At 36.6% G+C, this 18,902-nt stretch overlaps 1 protein-coding gene across 1 annotated transcript in view; it reads left to right on the top strand.

Moving 5' to 3' along the window:
- LOC139133333 (acyl-protein thioesterase 1-like) overlaps positions 1–17,877 on the top strand; it is a 51,451-nt gene extending 33,574 nt beyond the window's left edge. The window contains exons 4-7 of the mRNA XM_070699878.1: positions 5,091–5,209; positions 9,252–9,427; positions 10,712–10,876; positions 14,831–17,877. Of these exons, the coding sequence (XP_070555979.1) occupies positions 5,091–5,209; positions 9,252–9,427; positions 10,712–10,876; positions 14,831–14,884 (514 nt within the window). The 3' untranslated portion in view covers positions 14,885–17,877. The remainder of the gene's footprint in view (positions 1–5,090; positions 5,210–9,251; positions 9,428–10,711; positions 10,877–14,830) is intronic.
- The last annotated feature ends 1,025 nt before the right edge of the window (positions 17,878–18,902 follow it).

Below are 18,902 nucleotides of genomic sequence, written 5' to 3'. Positions count from 1 at the left end.
AATTACCATAAATGGGAGTGCAGTTGAGATCGTCAATGTTTTCAAGTTTCTTGGTGTTCACCTTTCATATGGCTTGTCATGGCATGACAATATAGAACACCTAGTAAAGAAAGCACAGCAGCGTCTCTATTTTCTCAGACGTTTAAAGAAATTTGGTGTGAATCGCTCTATCCTGGTCACTTTTTATCGTTCTGTAATAGAAAGTATTTTAACATATGGCATCACTATCTGGTTCAACAATATCACCAAGAACAAATTGAATGCTCTTGAACGTGTTGTACGTGTATCACAAACAATCATTGGGGCAGAATTGCCATCTTTACAATCCATCTATCACTCAAGATCTATCCGCAAAGCTGAGGCAATAATCAACAACTCGAGTCATCCCGCTCACAATTTTTTCACATTGTTACCCTGAGGTAGGTGATATCGGAGTATCAAAACGAGAATGGTCCGCTTTAATAATAGTTTTTATCCATCCGCAATACGCATTTTAAATCAATCCTAGCTTTGTGCGCCATTGTTTTTAAGGTTTTGCTCAACAATTGTATTTTTTATCAGCGTTTTTGACAGCATTTTTACATGTAGTATGTATAATTTTACTTGTATGTTCGGTTTGTCTTGTCTTTTATGAGAGCATGTCGAAAGGCAATTTCCAATGCTTTGTATGCATATGGCAACAAAGTTATTATTATTATTATTACATGTACATGTTGAGTTGGCAAGCTGAATACTGTGTATCTCCACATGCTTGTACAGGCAGTAGAACCAACTGTCTGTGCAGTAGACATTGAAAACAAAAACTTGGTACAAAACTCATGAAAAGTTAAAACTACTATAATTGCCCTTGAATTTAAAAACATTAAAAATGTGCAATGTCAGAAACTCATGGCATGAAGTCCATCTTCTGCAATATCTATGGTTGATTTTGAATGTAGTGATGCAGAAATGGAGGCAGCCATTTTACTGTTTGATGCGACAGCCGATATAAAATTCCAATGATTTATTAGTGGAAGGGCCACATCTATGATGTTACATTATTTACAGATGTATTGATGTACAATACAGTTGCTGCAAGCCAACAGCTTAAACTAGTACATGTATGTTACTCTGTAGTTTGGGTCTGTGGCTCAAAGAGCTGTTTTTTTACTTGCTTTCAAATATTGTGGACAGATGTTGCAGTTATTAAAAAAAATGAATGATGATTTAAACGGTTCAGTGTAAAAGAAGAAATCTGCATTTTTCAAATTAGAAGCAATTTCTCAAAAAATCCACCGCTTCTGGCCATTTTTTTTCACAGACGCGTGAACCTAATCAACTGTCTTAAAGTCTCTTGGGTGCCATGTCGACTTTATAAATTGGATTTGATCAACAACAATTGTATCAGAAAAGAAAAAAATGCATGTACATGTACATGTATTGTGCTTTTTGAAGAAACTATGCCCTACCACTTTGAGTTCAACATTATCATTGACATGAGAGTGGTGCAGTATTTTGAATCCAGTAGCTTAAATTTCCGCAAATTTCCGTAAATTTCCATCAGACACAAGTTTTTTTGAAATTCATGTACGCTCGCCTGTTATTGTTCTGTTTGTAAAATCCAGTTTCATGTTACACTACCAAAATTATGTCAAAATTGCCAAGATTTGATGCCCAGGTTTTGGACTTCAGCCTGCACCACTGTGTGTACAGTGTTGTTTGACATCACAATGTCATATCACCGTAAACATGACAAACCAAACCGATAGAAATTCCTGGTGAGGAACCGATTTTCAGATCGTGTCGGAAGGTACGGTTCATTCATTATTTTACCAATAATATTTCAAGGATCACCACATATATGTAACGCGATGATTCCGCAGGGGACATCATCAACCTTTATCTTGTGAGATCTACTTTTTTTTGAGATTTTTCAAAAGGTCAGTTCTTCAATTTACAGTTGCACTAGTGAATATGAACAACAATTTCTTAGCTATTATAAGCGTTATGTTGGCCTTTTCCTCGGTGTCTGCATTGTACAGTCATATCGATAATTGGAGAGGAGGCACTGACTGATGGGTGTAATGAGACTTTGATGGACACACTCTGACCTTTTCCAGTGACCTTTAACCTCATTTGATAATTTTCCTTGATGGCAATTCATGCTGTTTTTCCACAAGCATGCTCATTGTGAAGGAGACCAATTTCATAATATTGTCTTAATTCAAGAAATGTCTTTCAAATCAAATACATTTACTCTTGATTTGAAATCTGATATTCTTGATTTGAAATCAGATATTCTTGATCTGAAATTTGTTTCCTATTCTATTTTATAGCCGTGAATAAGATGGAAAAGTGAAACATGATATTGTGTGAAACCAGATCTCATGTGTAAATGTTACACTGAATTATCGTGTTTCACTCATTGATCTCCACAAGCGTTCAACAGCAAATGATTTCACATACAGACTACAGAATCAGGTGTGTTTATTCTGAGGCACACGTCTGTCAAATTTAAATAGACACATACATGTACACATGTACTGGTAGGTGCCGGATATGGAGGCCCAAACTGCCCCAGTGCATGCCATATGTGTGCATGTCCATGTTTATACCAATACTGCAGGCAAGTACTATAGATTGCCAGACTGTATATACATGTACATGTTCCAAAACAATGTGAATGGATTTTGTGGACGTTGTGAACAATTCTGAAACCACGTAATATTTATATCGAATAATACCAAACTATGTACAAGTTCAGCTATTCTAAAACATTCTGCGTCGGCGTGTTTGTATCACAACAATTTTTTCAGGTTGTAATTTTTGTTGTTGAAAATTAAACGAAATTAACTCAGACAGTGTGAAGTCCACGGGCCAAGCACAGAAGCTAGATGCATAATGCAGCTTCTTGAGGCCCTGCAATTGAACTTTTGGTACAAAAACTGTAAAATACTAGGAAGACCAAAATCATGGCCATATGTTCAACAACTGAGAAAGGCCATATGGTCAACAATTGAGAAAGAGATTTGCGTGTTAATGATGAGGATGATGACGTACAATATGTCATTGATAAATTACATGTATCAAGTACTGGTACCATAACCTAGTCACTGAACATATCAGGAAGCAAGCAGATTTTTCATGCAAAATCTGACATGCACAGTGTGCTGCCAAGAAAATTGTTTTTCAACCTTTCGTATTTTCTATGCTAATATATTGGTTTCTCTCCGTTCTATTATTAAGGTAGTATGTGACTTGAAATCGAAAAGTTTAAAGCTTTTGCTCAAACTTTCTATTAAGGAAACGTAACACCAAAAAAAATTAGGGACAGGGGTCGCTGCGCTAAATTTGGCAATGGAGAAACAAATTAACCAACATCTTAAATTCAAAATGGCCGTGTTAACTCTATGAGCGGGAAAAACAAAATTGATTTTCACAAAAAAAGACCTACGAAAGCTTTCATCATTCCATAAGCTTTAAAATGAGCTCCCACAAGTGGTAAACCAAAAACAGCTTGGATTGTTCATCTGGGAGATGTGTTCAGCCTTAATGTAATCATAAATACATGTATCTCAAAAAGGAAAGTTTTAAACTCTTTTGTGAATATAATTCCTCAAGGAGAACCATTCTCTTCCATAATCAAGAATAAACACATTACCCATTAAAACATCTATTGCACTGAAGTATGTTTCAAAAACTGTCAGAAAGCAGTGGTGTGACATTTACAATAATATTTGTATCGGATCATCGTTCCCTGGGTCCTTTGAAAGACTACTGAAGTCTGTAACAATTGTCATTGAGAAATTTCATCATCATCCTTTGTAAGAAAACTTATCTAAAGACACAGGTATTGTAAGCAGTGAGAGTGCTGCATGGTGAATCGTGATCCCACAATGAGCCAGAACTGTGTCAGAGCAATCTGCATTCAGTATGGCGTGATCAATTTCCTCCTCGCAACAAAACGTATAATTTCCCCACTGCGTTGCCAACGGCACTTTCAATATTATATCCCAAATGCTCCTGATCTAACAACGGGCATCAGCTGTACTTTTCTCAAAGACAGGATGCTGCCAGAGCATGAATTTTGAGGCAGAAATTATAGAGTGGCAAATGTTTGTGGCAGATGGTATTTTATAACAGTATATCAGTATAGAGTGTATTTACTTGTACTGAGAGAGTTCAATACATGCAGGGACTACAGTGTTTATAAAACACTGTAATCGTACATTTAAGGTAGCATGTGCCTTGAAAGTGAAAGACTTTAACTTTTGCTCAAACTTTCCTTAAGGAATATTTCAACCATTCTCTTTCAAAATTAAGAATAAAAATCGGGGGGGTGGGGGGGTGGTCACTGTGCAAATTTTGGATTAAACAAATAACCCAAGATTCACCAATATTTAAAATTCAAAGTGGCTGCTATCCCTGTGTTAACTTTTTGGAGAAAAATAAAAATTTAGAAAAACTGAGGCAGCAAAAAGTTTTGTTACACCGAGAGCTCTAAAATGAACCTTCACAAGTGGTAATATATCAGAAAAGAGTTGTAAAAGTTTGAGAGTCTGAATGTCTGTCCCCGAGGTGCATTCACGAGTTGAAATATCATATACATGTACTTGTCTCAGCATTGTGTGTTGTGGTGCAAATCATAGTTTGCTTGCCCAGAACCTTTCTGTAGTTTTGGTATTGTGTCAGCCCCTCTGGCTACGCACTGCACTGTGGCTGGTGCAGTCTGTCTCAGCAAGCCAGCTCACTCAGCCAACTACATGTACGCTGGCTTGTGCTGAGCCAGCTGTTACACCAGCGAATATCTAGCCTGTGAGGGGCCGTGATAGTCTATACCTTTGGTATTTTATTTTTCCCCCAAACTTATGTCTAAGATATACATGTAGCAGAGTATTGGCTGAAATATCTGGAATTTACAAGTACGACAGAGATGAGAAATTCTTGTCAATCAGACAGTGAAAGCAAAACAGTTCTAGTGGACAAATCGGATAAGTTCTCTACTTCTCAATGGGAATACATGAATTCTCCTCCCTTAGGGAAGAAGAAAAAAGTACTTAATCCAACTTCCAATGTTTAATTACATAGCTTCGATCTTTTTCCATCTCCAGGGATGTCATTCCAGTCTCTCTTAATGCAGGATTCCGAATGCCGTCATGGTTTGACATAGCGAGTCTATCGTTTGACGGTGAGGAGGATGAGGCGGGCATCAAGGCAGCGTCAGAAAAATGTAAGTCAGAATGTTCATGTGAATACTCACAAACTTTTGAAACGGCCAGGCGTGGTTTACTCCTGTTGCTGTGGTAACAGTTGTGGAATTATAAATATTGGCATAATCGTGTTGTCATGGTAACAGTAGTGGGACTGCCCGCATATGTACACTGCTATGGTACAGGCAGTGTTACCAATTCAGTTATCACAGAAAGATAAGTAAGATATGGACAAACAGTAGAGAGCTGGTAATTTGAGATTAATATGATATCAAAGCTTTCAACTATTATTTATGGCGTTCTATTTTAAAGGGAGGGGGGTCGTCCGAACTCTGCTCAAAGGCTGCCAGCTACCCCAGGGATGAAGAAAATAGCCGGCAGCTGGCGAAAGCAACCGGCTGTCAGCTAAAATTTGCCGGCTGTGAAAATTTAGTTTTAGTAAAAAATCAGGACATTTTGCACAAACTTAATGTGCGTGTGCACTGCTTGTAATCGCCGTACTTTTATTTTTGCCACCTGTAATCAAAATTTTCTACATCCCTGGACCCCTACAACCGATGCAAACACTGTACCAGTATCAAGGTACATTGATAATTGGTGAAAGTAAAAAAAATGTTTGTTAACAATGAATTTCATAAAATTTACATGTTACAGCTATGTTGACATGATGCATCACTAGATATCATGCATGAAAACAAGAAAGTCATGTACGCACTGTTCTGACGACCCCTCCCTTTAATTTAAATGGAGAATTTAAAAATTATTGCAAACTTTTGAATTAACTTGTGTGGGATGTTTTATAGGAAACAATTCCTTTTGTGTCACTTTGGTATGTGGTGAAATTTAAGGAAATTTAAGGTAGTATGCACCTCGGAAATGAAAGACTTAAACTTTTGCTCAAATTTTCCTCAATGAATCTTTCAACCATTCACTATCAAAATCAAGAATAAAGATCGGGGTCACCGTGCAACTTTTGGTACTGGAGAAAGAAATCACCCTAGATTACCGATATTTGAAATTCAAAATGGCCGCCATCCCTGTGTTAACTCTATGGAGATAGATAAAATTTTTGGTTTTCAAAAAACTAAGACAATGAAAGTTTTTCTCATTTAAAGGGCTTCAAAATGAGCCCCCATAAGTGGTACATCGGAAAGGAATTGGAAAAGTTTGAGAGCCCAAATACCTGTCCCCAAGGCGCGTTCTACCTTAAGCATTTCATTTCAAACAAGCAACAGCATCTTCATATATGTATTGTATGACATGTTAATGCAGCTGTACAAAGAAATCAAACATGTAACAGGTAATTCCCTCATCCATGACAACTTTCAGTGTCATTTATACAACATTCTACGATCCAGCTATCCTATTGACAATCTTGAGGAAACGATGCACAGTCATTGGCAAGGATTCCTATTTTTATTGTGATAACGATCTCACCCAGTCATTATCGACTTGTACAATCAGCGAAAAGTCAGTGCACACGCATCGTGAAATTACTTCCGCCATTAAGACGTGGGGCTTTGCACAAAAAACAAGAAATTTGGCAATGTAAAATTTTTACAGCAACCTGAGTATACACAGAGCAGCACAGGTCAAAATGGCGGCTGGATAATCTGCTGACTGATATTTACATGTATGACAGGAAATGAAATTTTCTTTTATTCTCCGCTTGGGAAGTTATGGAGAATTGAATGTGCTGCATGAATGAATATGAAGTACATATACATGTAGCTATGCACTGCACATGTTAAGAGCACATTTATCATTGTGTACTATACACACACGTCTGTCAATAAAATTTGTCCAACGTGGTCCCTTAGTACAAAAAGAATTTTTTTTTTCTTAGCATTTGTGCCTCTAATTTTCAAGCATCCAATATCAAACCAACATGAAAAATTGTTTTGTTATTGCAAGAGAGGAAGTTGATATTGCCATTCTGCACTGCACAGTGTAACCCCTTGATCTGAATTTAGACTGTCGTGGGAAAGATAGATAAAATTGCATTGATCTATCCATCACAATATTGACACAAACTTATCATACTGGTACAGTGAAAAAAAATATGGTCAGAGAATTATTGAACCAGGCCATTCATAGGAAAGACCTAGATTCTTTACAGTGACCAGTCACATCCCGACTTGTGCATAGGGCAAGGAAAATATATTTTAAGAAATCCTTTATCCCATAATCTGTAACTATTTTAAACATGAATGTAACAACAAATGTATTAAGGAAATAATATCTGTCATTTCTCGGTGTACTTCTTATTCTGTACTGTTTTGTGTAATGTATACAGTGTATTTGTAATTTTATATCATTATTGTGGTGTTCTTTTATTGGAAGCATGATGTGAAAGAGAGATTTGAATACTTGTATGGACAATAATTGCTTAGATATCGGTAAAAGTTGATCAAAATACATGTACCGGTATGTACATATTGAATGCACTGTTTAGATAATCTGTTTTAAGGTAATATGCCCCTCGAAAGTGAAAGATTTAAACTTTTACCCAAACTTTCCTCAAGGAGTCTTTCTACTGTTCTCTTACCAAGTCAACAATAAAAATCGGGGGTCACCGTGCAAAATTTAGAACTAGCGAAACAAATTACCCAACATTTTTTGATATTTGAAATTCAAACTAGCCGCCATCCCTGTGTTAACTCTATGGGGAAAAAATAAAATTTTCGATTTTCGAAAAACTAAGCCAGTGAAAGTTTTTATTTCTCCAAGAGTACTAGATTAGAAAAGAATTGTAGAAATTTGAAAGTCCGACTATCTGTCCCCAGGGGCATTTTAACCTTAAACCAGTTGGCAGCTTAACACACCAGTAGCTTCTCTTTCACCAGTAGCTGTATTGTTCTTTGTAGCACCCTCTAGGTGGAAAGAGATAGACTTTCAAAAAATATGGAAGTCTCGCATTAAAAATGTCCTAAGTGATTAATCTTGAGTTGTAGGCTGCTACAAAATCCAGTGACTTCCCATTGGTTGCAAGATCATTTCTGTGATCGCATTTCTCAGTCTTCTCTGCCCTAAAATAGACTATGGACAAGATTATACAGTGAACAATTGACCCATTTGAACACTGGATGGTGTCCAAATCCGCTAGACTGTGAAAAAATCCCTTGAACTGTGTTGTACGCTGTAATTGTTGTTCAAGAAATACTGCATGGATTTTGGCATTAGATTCTCCTGCGGTCATCTCAGGTCATGACATTGACCCTGCCACTTGATCATGTGAAAAGTGTTTATCTATCAATCATATTGGCAGCCTACATGTAGCTTAATACTAGTTGATGGCTTCATGACAGAGATGCGGCCTTGACATGTTATGCTGATTACCATACTTTATTTGTTTACCCCTATTCCCTGTTAAGCAGGTCCACGTTCACCATTGATAACAATGTTTTTGGGCCAAACCATGTTCGTTTAAAGGGTTAAACTGTAACAATAGACCATTATTATCAACTGTTATTACCCATGGTCGACAGATCACGCAAATCCGGCAGCATTGAGTCACAGGTGCTCGTTCATTTGAGTGATGAATAAAAAGGATGCTTTGGTATATCACATTACTTATTCAGAAACAATTTTAATTCTCTAGTCCCCCAAAAAACTTCAAGAGTGATGTGATGTAATAACCTTAAATATTTTGACCAAAATCTTCACCACTACATGTATGCTTGCTTGTGGAAATCAGCTGGCACAGCAGTGCCTGCGACAAAATTACCCATAAATATTAAGTCTGTTCTGTCACATTCAGCGATGATTCATGCACTAGTTTGTGAGACATCATACATCAGTGCAGCCAGAAGCATTGACCCAGATCATTGACCGCAACACCAACGGATACACAGAAATGTACAGTTTACCGTAGGTTTACTTTGACCTCTGTTATGAGGAACCGCACACATTTGTGTAGTGGTAGGTCAAAGTTCACCTTAAAACCACACAGTATCAAAATATGTCAGTTACTTGACATGGTCTGTAAATAACATTTATTCAAAAAACTCATTGTTTGTCTTTTCCACTCATTGTTTTGTCATGTTTTTTTTGTGTTTTCAGTACAAAGCATGGTTGAATCCGAAGAAAAACAAGGTATCGCTAGCAACCGGGTCATCATTGGAGGATTCTCTCAAGGGGGCGCTGTTGCGTTATATTCCGCCCTCACGATGTCCAAACCATTAGCTGGTGTTGTAGGGCTCAGCACATGGCTACCTCTTCATAAACAATTTCCAGAGGTCAGTAAAATATAGACATCATGGAAAGGTGTATTTTGTACATCCTAATTTACTCCGTTTTCCTGCCAGACAGTATCGCTTGCTCATCTGCCAAGTCGGAAATAGCAATATTTAGCCAAATCCATACGTATTTTCGCCCACTTTGCTATGGCATCTTGTGGCAGCTTTAGTCAGTAAAAATCATGTTTACAATATCGGTATCCAACGTTTTCAGGGGCCTTCAAATGTTCAAGTTTTTGTGAAAATGCAGTGTACATGTACGGGACATGTTACGCCTCACTGCATCTAACTAGCTTGACTGTATGGTGACATATGAACTTGGCAGGATAAGGGATACATGTGTACTGCTGCTTCTGCAATAAGTGATCATACTAACGTAGAAAAAGTACCGGGGATGTTGCTTTTTAGTTCGTTGCGCTGTCAATATCCAGCATATGATGTGATATGTATTAGTTAGCAATACAATTTTTATTTTTCAAAATGTCACGTGACCTCGATGACCTTTGACCTTGATTATAATTCAGTAACCACAAGTTCTATACCCTTCAATTTTTGATAGGATATTAGACCTTTAAGATGTCACATCTTGTACCTCATTTATTATGCGCATATGTATTTCTTGGCTGGCCAATACAGCTAGGGGTCTGATCTTTTTTCCTGATTTAGAACCATAACTAGGACATGCCTCATGTGTTTCAAATTTGGAACAATGACATAGACCTATGTGCCCATAGATCTCAACATATACCTGTACACTCCAGTGATACTTCTTAATGACATTTCCCTTCCCCATCAAGACTGATACTCCTATTACAAGTGGAGTATTCTTAAAAAGTCCCTAAAAACATAGAATAGAAACATGATTTTATACTCCTATTACAAGTGGGGACTATGTTATTGTCAATGACTTGTTAACTCATCCTGACAGGCCATTTCCCTGTCTTGCAGAGTCAGTAAAACATGTTATTATACACCTGCATCTGTAATCTATATAGTTTCATCGTACAGTAAGTTTCAATTAAGTTTTGTGAATAACCTTATTGTATTTAGCCATACATGTATGTTATAGCTGATCAAGTCGGTAAAAATCATGTTTCTATTCTATGTTTTTAGGGACTTTTTAAATTTTCCAAGTCTTTGGTAAAATGCAACTTGTTTTGCCTCACCGTGTTAACCAACTTGACCTGATGTGACATATGAACTTGACAGGATGAAAGTTGAAGGATATTTTTGACCCAGAAGTTATAATCATAAATCCCGTGTTTGACTTTCTTTTATTCACAGGCTCTTAAAGGAAACAAAGAAACGCCCATTCTGCAGTGCCATGGTACGGCAGATCCCATGGTCAAACTTCCGTTTGGGGAAATGACAAGCCAGACACTCTCTAAAATGAATTCCAAAGTGACTTTTAAAACCTACAAAGGAATGGCACACGGATCATGTGATGAAGTAAGTGAATCCTGATTGGATGTTTGCAATGTTGTGTGGCCTGTGATTGGTGAATAATTCATAATAGTTACATCATAGACAGTAGAGGTGCGAAGCCTCTACTGTCTATGGTTACATGTTAGTCTCATCTAGAATTCATCCAAGGGCCAGTATCTGTAACTTTTGATGATTTTTTTCACAAATTGTTGTTTCTAATGTCAACTATATTTTCTTGTTCTACATGTACTCCCCAAAGCATGTTGAGATACACAGAGTTGAGCTTGTCAACTCGGCCTGTACATGTTCAGACTACGTGTTATATCGTTGATGGGTGAATTCTGGTCTGGACTAGAATTGCAAATTTAAAGGCACATGAGAAGCAACTTTTGACATTATTTTCATGATTTTAGATTTAGATTAAAATTAGTTCATAGAAATGTTCTCTCTCAGAGATGTTTACTCAAGTATAATTATCCAGTGAGTGGGACTGCATGGGGAGTTTTCAGTGAGGCAAATAATAAACAGGTGCCCCACTAAAATATGGCAATAAATTGAACAAAAATTTGTGCAATTTCTTGCCTATTCTGCTACAATCAAGCATTGTTGTTAACTTGATTGATAAACAGGTGCCCCACTAAAATATGGCCACCTCCATACAACTCCATGATAAACAGCGTAAATGGTGCATGTCTTTACAAATACAACATGGTGCAACCCACTGAAAGGATGGGAAAAGGATTCACTCCACTTTTCACCTAATAAGGCAAGATTTTGAAAATGGCGGGAAATTTAAATTGAACAAAAATTTGTTCAATATCTTGCCTATTCTGCTACAATCAAGCATTGTTGAGGTATAGTTAATGACTATATCGTTCAATTTGTAGATTGCAATGAATATCTGAGAAAACGGGAGGTACCATGAGGTTGGATAAATTTTGCAGACTTGTAGCTCCTGGGCCTTTAATAGACTTGTTTGACACTTATAGGCACTGTGTTTACAAGCTAAATGGTTGGTGTCTCAACAGGCAGTGGAATGTAGAGCAAGAACTTTCAATTGTTATAAAAAAAATAACAAATGTAGTGAAAGAATTATCAAAAATTACAGCTACCGTACTGCCCCCATTCACTTGCAGGTACAGGTATTTGTGAAATTCTACTCCCCGTTTCCCATTGTTTTCATGAATAGTCTATGAGTGTTTCAGTCTTGTCCTCCACCCAATACCTTATTCATTCAAGACTGCAAAACACTGGGCTCAAGTTAGGCTGTAGTGCAGTTGAATAGAATCTCAAGGGGTACTGTACATGTACCGTATGTCTTAATTTATATAATCACGAAAGGCTCCCCCAGACCAGCAAAGATTTCTAACAGGAAGTACCGGTTTTTCCTCCAGTTTTTTGTTCGTCCATTTTTAGAGGAGCCAGTACATGTAGCTGTAAACTTTTGATGATTTTTTTACACTTTTTTTTACTTAGCCTGTCAATTTCAAGTTCTTGTTCTACTCCCCAAAGAATGTTGAGACACCTACTTATTCAGCTTGTCAACACAGTGTCTGTACCGGTACATGTACCTGTAAAATGCACAGTTACTGTTTTCACTTAAATTCTAGTCCTAACCTGGCAGAATTCACTTGTCAACAATAACAATGCAGTTTACACATGTACAGACTGAGTTCATGAGCTGAATACTGTGTATCTCAACATGCTCTGGGGATAGAATATTAAAGAGAAACTGTAGTTGACGTTAACCCTTTTCCTGCCAAGTCCATATTTCACCATCAGGTCAAGATGGTTAAAATTAATGAAAGTGAAACACAACATATTCCATATGGTGTATTTTAACATAATACTGTACATTTGAAAGCTGTTGAAAACATAAATACTGTAAACTTGATTTTTGGGGGGACTAAAGATGCTATAACAGACCAAACCAAGTGGGTGAAAATACGTCATGTTTTGGCTCAATACCGCTTTTTACTGACTTGGCTGATGGGGAAGTGATACTGTCTGGCAGGAAAAGGGTTAACCCTTTCACCACTATGGTTTGGCCCAAAGCCATTGTTATCAGTGGTGAGTGTGGACCTGTTTACAGGGAATTTGGGGTGAACAGGTTAAAGACAAAATTAGTGAAAAAATCATCCAAAGTTACAGCTACTTGCCCTTTAAAATAAATCAACTGAAATCAGAGTGTGTACATTCAATTACACTAATGCAAGGCTGAGCAAATCAACTAATCTTACCTCACGGTCAAGGAGTGTCTTTGCCAGGGCTAGTACAAACCCCGGCAGGCCAGTGAAATTGGGAAAAATTAATGACGAGAAAGAACTTCTACTTGTAGCCTGGCGGCTAATGATGAGAAAAAGATTTCCTCACTTTTGAGTAATGTGATACCTGCATTCCTCAACTTATGATAAAAGATTATTTGCCTTTTAGTAATATTTTCTTTTGCAGGAAAGTTTCCTACAATTACTTGAAAAATTTCTGTTCAAAACTAATTATTTTCAGCAAATTTTTTTCTCAAAAATTTGACATCCAAATTTAAGTGGTATGAGTGTGTAATAAGTATAACCCTCCTTTCTATCAGGTGCTAATATTAAGTTTAGTGTTACTATAGACTCACACAGCAGTATAAACGTAATTACAGTCACTGTAGAATTTTCTTCCTAATTGCTTTCAGCAATCAGGTTTCCAGGAAACGTACCACGTTTCACACCCAAATGAGAAAAGTCAAGCTAACTTGCAGTGTCCGTTTATCCAATTTACACGCCTAATGAATGCTAGAGGTAGTCATTGCATATCCGTCGTTGCCATTTTGGATACACTCAGGATGTTATTAAGAGCTGTAAAATCCATCAACATGGGAAATTTCCTCTGCAAAAATCGCTGAAGTCAGGAAACAAATACAAAAAGGATATTCAAAATCAGCAAAGCCAGAATTTTACTCATCCTTGGGCCAAACCAAGGAAAGGAATTGTCTTTGATTATGGTGTCTTTCCAAAAATAGCCCAAGGATGCACATTTTTTTGTTCAAAATTTTTTTGCTTCTGGTCAGTCAGTCTGCTTTCCTAATTACTCATATTTATGTTACAAGTTTCATGTGCTGTATTGAATTCCGGTTATTTGCATGCTAGGGGAAGAGGTACATGTAAAAGCACAACATCTTGCGACTCTAATACTTCAATTGCTCTTTCATCGATCTCTGCTGCACAAAAACAGAAAAAAGTTGGTTAACGCAGAGGCTTTCTCTCAAGTGATGCATGCACTCAAAGAAACAATGGTTTTCTTTTGTTTGGTTTTTTTCGGGGGGTGGGGGACGATAGGGAAGGGGCTCATCTCATAGGTCATTATTGTGCCCTAATAGTCATAAAGTTTTCCATTTTTGTTACTCCTTTCGTGGAGCAGAAATGTTTTCAGAGTTTTAACACCTTGGTATTAGTTTATGTGTTTTATTGTCTGGTGGCTGACAATACAACCTTACCAATAAAAGATCCAAAGACGTTACTCATCCATTGCCACAGTAAAACAGTTGTGTCCCACTTTAGTACAGTCTTTCAGTCTTACATTGTTGTTACCAATATTCGTCCTGTTCAACACATCAACCCAAATCACACCCTATTGATTCCAGTGGTGATGGAGTACAAGTAGGTTAACCTGTACATCTACACCCTCCCCCATGTCCCTGTAAACAGGTCTGTAATCACCTTAGATACATGTAGCAATGGGTTTGGCTCAAACCAAATGAAAGGGTTGAATGAATCAAATCTAGATGAAATCATGATATCTCAGAATTTGTAGCTTAGTGAAAAAAAGATATTCATGCTTCTAAAAGTTGTCCTTCAAAATAGATACACGTACCATTGCTAGAGAAATTATTTCAATTGCCAGCAATCACAATCCACATCACTGTATCTTTAACAGAATATATGGTACACATTTTTGCAAAAATTTATTTGTCTGCATTTTTTGCTCAATTTACAGGAAATGAGGGACGTACAGATATTCATCAACAAAAACCTACCACCATTGGAGTAGCACTGATTGATCGGGTTGAGACATACTTCTGTGAAGATTAAGTCACCAATTTGCAAGACTTTTATTCAGGGGAGACAAAAAAATTCACATTCTTAGGGACACTTTGGGTAATATCTGACAAAACCATGCATTTTATGTGTATTTTATTGTTGATTTTGACCATGTGTGGCCGTCTCAAAATGAATTTAATCCTTTTTTCGAAAAAAAATTGTGTTGGTAGGTATGTTGGCTTGAAGTGTTCATGGCTAGTAACTGCAGATAATTTCAAATCTTGGTGTAAGAGCTACATAATTTAAACATGAAAAATTCATATGAAATTTAATTTGCAATTTTTGTGCAGTAAATCTTTGTCTATGGTAATTAGGTATTCCATATATGTATATATAATATTGTATCAAAGATATGTACTGGATACTTGATAAACATCTGGGTATTGGGAGACGAGCACATTATGTGTCAATTTTCATGCAAGAGGGATTTTGACTCATTTCTTGAAAACAATGGATCATACATTATGATTGTTTTAGTGAATCTGCCAATCTCAATTGTTGAAAGTAGCTTTGTGAATCTGAATCACAACCTAAATCTGGACCTACTGGAAAATGATTCTTGAATAAAGATTTTAAAAAGGAAATATTTGAAATTGAACCTGAATACAAATTTGTATTAACTAGTTGACTGGGATTGCCGTCCTGTATATTTGTTTTAAGGAATACATGGATATGCCTGCTGTAGTCATAATTCTACTATCAATATTTCTTTAAAATGCACTATGTCAAACAACAAGTTTTGAGAAATATTGGTGTTCTGTTTTTCTTTGATTTGAAACCTGTTGCCAGATGAAAGTAAATCAATTTAAAAGAAACTTTTTCCAATTCTCAGATTCCAGTTTTACTGAATGACAGTGAATATGCAACACACTCTTTTAAGTGCCACCATTGAAATGTCTTCACAATTGTAGAAGTCTTGCCTTTTTCGGATAAAGTTTATTGTTTTCCACTGTTCACTGCCCAGCTTTTCCCTTTCTGCCTGGTTGTTAAATTTTTTGTTGTTTCAGTGTCTGATGTTACTCAATGCCAACAAAGAAGATAATAAAACCCTTTTTCTGTACATTAAATTTGACATCACCCCACGTCAAAGTGCAGAAAAAAACAGAGATGGCAATAGGCGGTCGCTTATGGAGGTAAAAGACAATAAAAGTATGTTGTAAAAGGGAGCTGAAACACTAGTGTGAATAAAGACAACAAACTGGATTTTTGTGATAAAAACCGGAAAATCAAGATAAACACAAAAGAGAAACACTAGGTGAAGAGCAAGAAAAAACAGATGTTTTTGGCGAAGCCCTTCGTCTGTGTGAAGGGCTAGTTTAATGTACCCAAAAACAAATCTCTTTTTTTATTGCTTCACATCTGAGTTGATCTGTGTTTTCATGTCTTTAGTATGTTAATCCGATTTGTGGTCTCACAGGACTTCAAATGTTTTGTCGTCTCCTAAAATCTGACAATGGGTGTGTCTGTAACTGCTTGTAAACAAAGCAACTGCCTTTATTGTCTCCTAGCTAGCTGTGTCATAAAATATGCAAATCAGGTAATTAAACTGTTAAAACGTACTGGATACCCTGCCGTCTCCATTACCTGTCAAGACATGTTCTAGATCTTCTACACAACCATCTACTTCTTTCGAAGAATACTTCAATCAAGTCCGTGAAGTTTATTTGTTGTGTATTTTTATTCACTGCATTTTTCAAGCAGGAATGGGGCTGAAAAATTGATGATAAAAATCATATAGAAGTCTAAAATGTTAATTCGAAGCATCTACTGAAGTTAATAAGCCATTTTAAATTACAATGTTAGATACAATGTTCTCTTGTGGACTACCAAAAACCTCAAATGAAATAACAATTAATGAAAATTTATCCATATTTCCCGGGATTCTAACAAAAAATTTACTGCGGTTTACTTTTAAAAGTTAATGTAAAGAATTGCAGATGTGCTGTAATAGATCCTTTATCATAGTTTCCTGGATTTTCCCTGAAAATTCTGATTACTGTAGAAATGTTGTAGAGTAATTACCATTGTAAGTCAAGAATGGTTTTGTTTGTTGTAAACTGTCAAATTCAAACGGAATGCACCTGAAATTTTCAATGCAAAGAAATTCCTGATTGTATTGTCATCTTGTGAACTTTTGTAAATGATAAAAATATGTATCAATTGTTGTTTTGGTGTTTTATGTGGTTTTGCCAAGAGAAAGAAAATATAATTATTTCATATTCTGGTTTAAATTGATGGCGACATCATCTTCTTTGTGATGATTCACAGTTTTTATGTGAGATCATTTTCATAATTCACACACAAAATACTTGACACCTCTCTTGATCTTCCATAGTTCTATTTGCTCTAAGATAGTGAGGTCAAAGGTCATTTAGCCTTGATTTACATACGCCAGATATCAACACCGATATCACATTGCACATACTGCAGAAATTATAGCAATCTGCTATTTGGATATCTGAAACTTTTTAAAATTTTGCTGAAAATTTACTTAAATTGTTGATGACTTTCAGCGTGGGCGTCGACACTGGCAGCTGACCTAGAAGAAACAATTGAAGCAAGACTCTGATGTGGTTTAAATTTTACAGTCCTCTTTGCTTTTGTACCATGATCTGTGTGTGATTTACAATGTATATAACCATGAGACTGCTTCATTGTATTTGTAGCGGCTGCCAGTCTCAGACAAGATGAAGATCACCAATAATTTTTGCAATTTCGAATAAATTTTAGAACATTCTAGCCATCTGAATGACAAAATACCGGTATCGACCAATGAATTTCTGAAATTCATTTATCAACAATGACTTTTGGTAACACACTGGGTCTGAGGTCACGAATCGTTACCCATAATGCAATGTCTCAGCTGAGTTATGTAAATTTTGACCAAGAGAATGAGGTCAGATTGTCTTCTAATAAACTTCTAAGCTGATTTCACCTACAAAATGCACTTAGTTTCTGTACACACCAATCTGCACATCATGCAGTCTTGTCACTTTAGATTCAAATAGGTGATATCTGCTTCAGGAAATAGAGTCAACAAGTCATCGTTGATGACACAGTCCCCACTTGTTAATGGGTGCTTTGATTACAGGTCCTCAGAGAGGAAAGAGTCCTCTTCATTAGGTCTGTGATAAAAATACTTTTGAATAAATTTGCTTGATACTTGTCTGAGTTGTAGTTCAGGACATGAAAAAATCGTAATAAAATGGCCACATGGTGGCCATATTGGATCGAATCACAAAACAAATCAATGTGCATATGTATGACACAGGTCAATGTCCTTGTACCAACTTTGATTAAAATTGGTTGAAATATGCCTGACTTATGGCTTTGTACATGAAAAAATCATAACAAAATGGCCGCACAGCAGCCATATTGGATCGTATCACAAAACAAATTTACATGCATATGTATGACATTGGTCAATCTCCTTGTACCAACTTTGATAAATTTGCTTGATACATGTCTGAGTTATGGTTCTGGACATGAAAAAACGTAATAAACTGGCCACATGGCGGCCATATTGGATTGAATCACAAAACAAGTCAATGTGCATATGTATGACATTGGTCAATGTCCTTGTACCAAGTTTGAATAAAATTGGTTGAGATATGCCTGAGTTATGGCTCTGTACATGAAAAAATCATAACAAAATGGCCGCACGGCGGCCATATTGGATCATATCACAAAACAAATTGATCTGCATAGCTATGACATAGGTCATTGTCCTTGTATCAACTTTGAATAAAATCTGTAGAAACATGCCTGAGTAATGGCTCTGTACATAAAAAAATCATAATAAAATGGCTGCCTGGTGGCCATATTGGATCGTATCACAAAACAAAGTGACGTGCATATGTATGACATAGGTCAATGTCCTTGTACCAATTTGAATAAAATCGGTTGAGATATGCCTGAGTTATGGCTCTGTACATGAAAAAATCGTAACAAAATGGCCGCACGGCGGC

Source organism: Ptychodera flava, chromosome 5 (genome assembly GCF_041260155.1).
Source record: "Ptychodera flava strain L36383 chromosome 5, AS_Pfla_20210202, whole genome shotgun sequence".
Taxonomy (NCBI): Eukaryota; Metazoa; Hemichordata; class Enteropneusta; family Ptychoderidae; genus Ptychodera; species Ptychodera flava.
This window is presented reverse-complemented; position numbering and strand designations above follow the sequence as displayed.